Below are 7,942 nucleotides of genomic sequence, written 5' to 3'. Positions count from 1 at the left end.
AGTAAGGCTCTCCCACTTTAGACAGATGAGAAGGAGATTCTTCTTTCCAAGAATCATAGATCTTTGTAATATTATCCCCCAGGGATCAGCAGAAGTGAATCATTAAATATATTCAAGGCAGAGAGTTGAGAGTTGTGGAGAGAGAGTGAGAAATTGGTTTTAAGGCCAGGATGGGATCAACTATGAACTTATTGAATGATGGGACAGACTTAAAGAGCTGAGTGGCTTTTGTTTTCTGTTTCATATACAAAATGATGAGTGGTATAGATAGGGTAAATGCATGCAAGCTTTTCCCCGTAGGTTGGGGAAAAAGAGGTCATAGGGTTCATGGTGAAAGGCGGAATCGTTAAGGGTAACCTGAGGGGAAACTTCTTCACTCAGAGGGCAGTGTGAATGTGGAAGAAACTGCTGTTGAAATATTTCAGAGAAGTCTGGATAGGTGGATGAATAAGAGTGTTATGGAGGGCTATGGTCCGGGTGCACGTAGATGGGACTGAGCAGAAGGTCAGGTTGCCATGGACCAGATGAGCTGAGGGGCATATTTCTGTGCTGTAATACTCTATAACTCTATCGTAACAGATTTACACATATACTTTTGTAGATTACAGGTAGGTGTACACTTCCTGTGTACAAAAAAAAATCATTTCCTGCAGTGGGTGCCCATAAATTGTTAAGTTATCTTTCCCTATAGAATTTTACAATGAAATCATAAACACGAGAGATTCTGAAGATATTGGGAATCCTGAGCAATATACTCAACATGTCAGAGGAACTCAGCAAGTCAGGCAGTATCTTTGGAGGGAAGTAAACAGTTGATATTTTGACTTGAAACGTCACTACTGTATTCCAGTCGGTATATGCTGCCTGACTTGCAGAGTTCCAGCATTTTATGTGTGACTATGTAAATCAGTCCCGTTGTAATTGGAAGCTCTGGTCAGTAGGCGGCAGAGTGAGGACAGGTTCTAACGTCAGTGGGACCCGGTCAACTTCACAGTCTAACAATCTCAGAATCGGAATCAGGCTTTATATCACAGGCATGTGTCGTGAAATGTGTTGTTTTGCGGCAGCAGTACAGAGCATTACACTAAAAAACTATACATTACAATAAAAATATACATTAAAATAATTTAAATAATTAAATTAAATTAGCATGTAAACAGTCCATGTAAATGAATAATGTAAATTTGTTTTTTTTTCTTGGCTTTAATTTATACCCTAAACAGTATTCAGACTTGTTTTCTCACCTGACAATATCTTTAATAATCTGCTGGTCTCTCATCCTTGTGAACATAACTCTCAATAGCATGGAATAAATGAAAGTAATCACAATCGTTTTTTATTATCATTGTCTTAGATGAGGTCAGATTTGTGGTATCACGGCAGCAGTATAGTGTAAAGACAAAATTACTATAAATTACATAAATAAATTTAGTGCTTAAAAAGGAATAACGAGACAGTGTTCATGAACCATTCAAAAATCTGATGGCAGAGAGGAAGAATCATTGAATGTGGGTCTTCGGGCTCCTGGCCCACCTCATGATGGTAGTAATGAGAGAAAGGGCGTGGCCTGGATGGTGATACAGCCTCTTAATGCACCGCATCTTGAAGATGTCCTCGGTGGTGGGGAGGGACGTGCACATAATGGAGCTGGCAAAGTCTCTGAGCTTTACAACCTCTTGTAATACTGTGCAGTGGCGGTTGGATACGAGACTGCGATGCAGCCGGTCAGGATGCTCATTTACAGCATTTGTAAGAGTCTTTGACATACAGTACTACATCTCTTCAAACACCCAATGAAGTAGAGCCTCTAGCGTGTGATTGCATCAAAGTGTTGGACCCAGGATAGATGTTTGGGGGTAGATTAATGTAAATTCCTCCTGTGGTTTCCTGCACTGTAGAACACAGTTCCCTAATGTCTCATCACTGCTGAGGTTTGCCTTCACGCTGGTTGAGCTGCAGATGTAAGACTTATATAAATACCATCTTGATGCCAAACTCCATCTTTTTTCATACCGGAATCCATCTGGTGTAATCTTTGTTGACAGCGTGAACAGGGAGCAGTCTTGTGCACAGGAATTGTATGTTCATCCCTATAAACAGCAGCTGAGCTGAATCTAGGGGACCAGCTGTGACTCTGGACACAGGGAGTAACTTGTAGTAACTTTTACCCCTTACACAGTACTGCTGCTGCACAACATCAGATTTCACATTTGCCACTGATAGCAAACCTGACCCTAATTCTGTTGGCAGCCCAGCAATCTCTGCTCACAACCAAGTGCGACCCAGACTCCTGTTTCACCGTCCTTTACACTCCCCTTGCTCATTCTTCCTGCGTCCTTGTCTTTTCCTTCCCAGCCGTTCCTCGCTTTCGTTCTGCCTTATTTCATCCCTCTCTCTCCCCTTTTCCTCTTCCTCCTCCTCCTTGTTCTGCCTATCTCTCCACATGCCTTTCTCTTTGCATATTCACCATTCCCCCACATCTCCCGCTCCGCATTCTCTTCATTCCAACCCCCCTTCCCTTTTACTCTCCTGTTCCCTCTTTCTCGCTGGGGTCCTGATTAAGGTTTCGACATGTAAAACATCGTCAATTCCTCCACCACGTCCACAGATGCTGCTCGACCCGCTGAGTTCCTCCACTATTTTGTGTGTTGCTCCAGAACTCAGCATCTACGGTTACATGTGCCTCCTGTCTCTCTCAAGTCTCCACTCCCTTCTTCTTACTTTCTCTCTCTCTCTCGTCTCCACCCCTCTCTCTCGTGTCTCCACTTCTCTCTCTTTCTCGTCACCACTACTCTCTCTCTCCCTCCCCCAGTCTCCCTCCCTCCCTCCGTCCCGCCGCTGACCTTCACGCTGAGCGGACACCACGCATGCTCCGGCCTCTGGGACTCTTCGTCCCCCAGGTCTCGGGCAGCGGGAGCGGCGCCTGAGGGGGGAGCGAGGGCGCAGAGGTTCCGGGCACCGACACCTGCCCTGGGAAAAGGACTCCCGCTCCTGACGCTGCCTGTACTGGGTCTCGGTCTCTTTCCGAAAACCCTCACTGCTTCTCTTCCCTTTTCACCATCCTCAATTCTCACAATCCTCCACCCTCCCTCCTATCACCCTCTGTCTTCACCACCCTCACTCCTTCATTCCTCTTCCCTCTCCTCTACTCACCCTCACCGCATCCTCCTGATTCCACCGTTTCATCATTTTCACCATCTCCGTCCCTACCCCAGTTCTTCCCTCCATTCTCCCTTCTCCTCACTCCGTGGGGCCGCTCAGTCCGTCTCTTCCCTGTCAGCGATTCTTTTTACCTCTTCCCCATCTCTCTCCCCATTTCCTTCCCCTCATCTCATCCATCCACTTCTCCTCTTACAATCCACTTCTTTGTTTCGCCTTTCCACCTCTTCCTCTAACACTCGTCCATTTTCTCTCCAACCCACTTTACCCTGTTCACTCTCCGCTCTGTTTCTCTACCATTTCACCCCGCCTCACCTATCACCTCACCCTCCTGTCCCTCTCCTGCCCCTTACCTACTCTTCCCTTCTCAACTCTCCTTTCCCTCACTCTTTTCTCTCCCTCCTTCTTCCCCTATCTCCTCTTATTCCTCTTACCCATTCGCCTCTTCCCTTTCCCTTCCCCTCTCGCCTTCATATCTCTCCCTCCCCCAGTCCTACCCTCTCTCTCTCTCTCGCATTTCTTCCCTCCCCCCTTCCCCTCCCCCTTTCCCCTCCCCCTCCACTCTCCCCTCATCTCCTCTCTGTCCATCCCACATTCCCGCATCCCTTCTTGCGAGGGAAAGTTTGGGAACGTTTTACCCAACTCTGATTCCGGATCGTGTCCTCCTGTCACTACGCCGCTGACGGGATGTGACAGCTGCTCAATTGCCCGTGTTGGCCGTCAGGAACCCCCTTCGTCCCCCGGTCGCCACCCACCCCACCCCCTCCGCCCGCTCCGCATTGAAAGGGAGCACTATTAAAGTGTGAGGGGGGAGGACTTAGTGCAGGAGTCGGCAGAGAGCTGGGGAAATGTCCGCAGAAGAGCTGAGCGGCGGTGCTCGGAGAGCGACCAAGAGCAAACTGTTTGAGTTCCTAGTTCACGGTGTGGTGAGTGGACAGTGAACTCTGTCACCGGGACCACAGCCCCGAAGGAACACGGATTCCCGGGCGGGAGTTCGACACAACTGTCTGTGTGGCTGGAGAGAGCAGGAGGGGGTCGCGGCAGAGGCAGAGAGAGAATGTGGTGGGGGTAAAGAGAGAGAAAATGTGGGGCAAAGCGAGACAAAAATGTGACAAAGGAGAGGGAAGGGGAAAATGTGGCAGGGCAGGGAGAGGGAGATTGTGGCAGAGAGGGGGATTGTGGCAGGGCAGGAAGAGGGAGATGTGGCAGAGGGGGGGATGTGGCAGGGCAGGGGCAGGGAGGGGGGATGTGGCAGGGCAGGGAGGGGGGATGTGGTAGGGCAGGGAGAGGGGGATTGTGGCAGGGCAGGAAGAGGGAGATGTGGCAGAGGGGGGGATGTGGCAGGGCAGGGGCAGGGAGGGGGGATGTGGTAGGGCAGGGAGAGGAGGATTGTGGCGGGGGGGTTGTGGCAGAGGGGGATTGTGGCAGAGCAGGGAGAGGGAGATGTGGCGGGGCAGGGAGAGGGAGATGTTGCAGGGCAAGGGAGGGGGGATGTGGCAGGGCAGGGAGAGGGGGATGTGGTAGGGAGGGGTGAATGTGGCAAGGGACAGGTTTTAGTGTTTGTGGGAATCAAAGAGTAAGGTGAAGGAAGAGAGAAAAGTGAGGAAGTGAAAGGGAGAGTGTAGTAGGAAGAAGAGGGAAGATAGTTGAGAGAGGAAGAATAGAGGAAATGTGGGTTTGTGTGGAGGGGAGAAGGAGGGGGAAGAGAGAAGGGGATTTTAATGGGAGAGAGAGAAAGTGGATTGGGCAGACAGGATGGGTGGAGTTTCTACTGAACCTGATGTGGGGGTTTGGGTTGGAGTGGGGTAGACCCAGGTAATTAGCAACTCCTCTTCCCTGTCTACCCCATCAGCATGTCCCTGCAAACTTTGACTTCATTTTTTTTGGCAAAATGGTGACGTGAGAAGGCAGATACTGGAGTCTGCAGCAACACACAAAATGCTGAAGGAACTCAGTGGGTCATACAGCATCTGTGGAGGGAAATGGAGAAGCCAGATTTCAGGTTAAAACCCTACATCTGGCCTGAGAGATAAAGGGGAGATGGCAGAAGTAGAACTGGTGTGATGCTGGCAGATAATGAGTGAATCCTGGTGAGGAGGGGTAATAGGCAGATGGAGGAGGGAGAGTGGGAATCGTGGCAGAGGTGGGAAAGTGATAGGTAGAGGTGACAAAAGTCTGCAGATGGTGGAATCTGATAGGAGAGGAAAATGGAGCATGGAACCAAATAAGGGAGGTGGGAGTGGCAGATGGGAATAGTTGGTGGAGTATTGGTGGGACCCACTAAGAGGAATGTGAGTGGCCCTATCTTTCAATCCAGATGAAGGGTCTTGTCCCGAAACGTCAACTGTCCATTTCCCTTCTCAGATGCTGCCTGACCCACTGAGTTCCTCCAACTTTTTGTGTGTTGCTTCCTTTGTGAAAGCTGTACTTGGGATCACATCAGTCCCTCTCTCCTCTCCTTCCACCTCTGAACTACATGTGCCTTTTGGCCCACAGTGTTGTGTCAATTTTTTAATCTACTCCAAAATAAATCTAATCTTTCCCTTCCATGTAGGCCTCCATTCATCTTTCATCCATGTGTCTATATAAGAGTTTCTTAAATGTCCCTAATGTATCTGCCTCTACCACCACCCCGGGCAATGCATTCAACACACCACTCTCTGTGTAAAGCTTCCAATTCTGATGAACATATTAAGAGACAACCAGAATTGAATGCAATACTCCAAGTGTGGTCTAACCAGAGCTTTATAGAGCTCTGACAGTATCTTGTGTCTCTTGAAATCAGTCTCACAACTAATGAAGGTCAACACACAATATGACTTCTTAACAAAGACTTGTGTGGCATTTTTGAGAGACCTGTGGATTTGGACTCCAATATCCCTGTTTCTCCACACTATTAAGAATTCTGCTATTAATTTTGTATGCTGCCTTCAAGTATGACCTTCTGAAGTGCACTTCACACTTAGACATTTAGACCATATGACATAGGAGCAGAATTAGGCCATTTGGCCCATCAAATCTGCTCTGCTACTCCATCATGGCTAATTTATTATCCATTTTCCTGCCTTCCCCTGTAACCTTTGATGCCCTGACTAATCAAGAACCTATCAACCTCCTCTTTAAATGGCCTCCAAGCCATCTTAGGCAATAAAATCCACAGATTTACTGCTCTCTGGCTCACAAAATTCCTCCTCATCTCTGTTCTAAATGGATGTCCCTCTCTTCCAGGGTTTCATAACGTGTGGCCCACAACACCTTGTTTAATGATATTGGTCCATGACATAAAAAAAAGTTGGGATCCCCTGTCTATTCTGAGACTAGGCCCTCTGGTCCTAGTCTCACCCACTGCAGGAAACATCTTCCCCACATCCACTCTATCTAGACCTTTAAATATTCAGTAGGTTGCAATGAGATACCCCCTGCTAATTCTTCTAGATTCCAGCGAGTGCATGCCCAGAACCATCAAACACTCCTCATATGTTAACCTTTTCATCCTGGAGTCATTCTTGTGAACCTCCACTGGACGCAAAGCCAACTTTCTGAGATAAGGGGCCCAAAACTGCTCACGATATTCCACATGCTGTCCGACCGATGCCTCATAATGTGTCAGCATTACATCCTTGCTCTTGTCTTCTCAAAATGAATACTAACGCTGCATTTGTCTTCCTTACCACTAACTCAATCTGCAAGTTAACTTTTTAGGGAATCCCAAGTCCTTTTGCACATCTGATTTTTGAATTTTCTCCCTGTTTAGAAAATAGTCTATATTATTTCCTCAAAGAATTCCAACAGATTTGTCAGGCAAGATTTTCCCCTTAAGGAAAACATGCCGACTTTGGCCAGTTTTATAGTGTGCCACCAAGTACCCCAAAACCTCATGCTTAATAATGGACTCCAACATCTTCCCAACCTCTGAAGTCAAACTAAATGGACTATAATTTCCTTTCTTCTGCCTCCATCCCTTAAAGAGCGGAGTGACATTTCCCATTTACCAGTCCTCTAGAACCATTCCAGAATCTAGTGATTCTTGCAAGATCGTTAGTAATGCTTCCACAATCTCTTCAGCCACCTTTTTCAGAACCCTGGGGTGTATACCATCTGGTCCAGATGATTTATTTACTTTCTATTTTCAGATTCCCAAGTACATTCTGAGTAATAGCAACAGCGCTCTCTTCTGCCCCCGACACTCTCTAATTTCTGGCATATTGCTGGTGTCTTCCACAGTGAAAACTGACACAAAATGCCTATTAAGTTCATCTGCCATTTCTTTGTACCCCATTTCAACCCCTCCAGCATTATTTTCCACTGGTCCAATATCCACTCTCGCCTCTCTTTTACTCTTTATATATTTGGATAAGCTTCTGGTATCCTCTTTTATATTGTTGGCTAGCTTACCTTCGTATTTCATCTTTTGTTTCCTTATGGCTTTTTAGTTGCTTTCTGTTGGTTTTTAAAAGCTTCACCATCCTCTAAATTCCCACTAATTTTTAGCCATATCATATGCCCTCTCTTTTGCTTTCATGCTGTCTTTGACTTCCCTTAGCCACGGTTGCATCATCCTCCCTTTAGAATACATCAACTTATTTGGGAATTGCCTTCCGAATTGCCCCCAGAAACATCAGCCATTGCTGTTCTGCTGTCATCAATGCTTGTGTCGTCTTCCATTCAACTTTGGCCAACTCCTCTTTCATGCCTCTTTGATTCTCTTTGCTCTACTTTAATACTGATACTTCTGACTTTATTTCTCCCTTTCAAATGCAGGGTGAATTCTATCATATTATGA

The 7,942-nt window shown here is 47.0% G+C and overlaps 1 protein-coding gene across 4 annotated transcripts in view; it reads left to right on the top strand.

Annotated features, from left to right (window-relative positions):
* LOC140197257 (SWI/SNF-related matrix-associated actin-dependent regulator of chromatin subfamily D member 3-like) overlaps positions 1-7,942 on the top strand; it is an 88,783-nt gene that overhangs the window by 39,985 nt on the left and 40,856 nt on the right. Inside the window, exon 1 of one of the 4 annotated variants that reach the window (XM_072257202.1) lies at positions 2,925-3,003. The exons of 2 other annotated variants lie outside the window; for them this stretch is intronic. Coding sequence is in view for 1 of the 2 variants with exons in the window: in XM_072257188.1 (XP_072113289.1) it covers positions 4,008-4,085 (78 nt within the window). In the remaining variant the exon portion in view is untranslated. Of the gene's footprint in view, positions 1-2,924; positions 3,004-3,910; positions 4,086-7,942 lie in introns of those variants that run through there. One more of the 4 variants, XM_072257188.1, reaches the window with a different exon arrangement.

This window comes from Mobula birostris, chromosome 1 (assembly GCF_030028105.1).
Source record: "Mobula birostris isolate sMobBir1 chromosome 1, sMobBir1.hap1, whole genome shotgun sequence".
NCBI classification, from domain to species: Eukaryota; Metazoa; Chordata; class Chondrichthyes; order Myliobatiformes; family Myliobatidae; genus Mobula; species Mobula birostris.
This window is presented reverse-complemented; position numbering and strand designations above follow the sequence as displayed.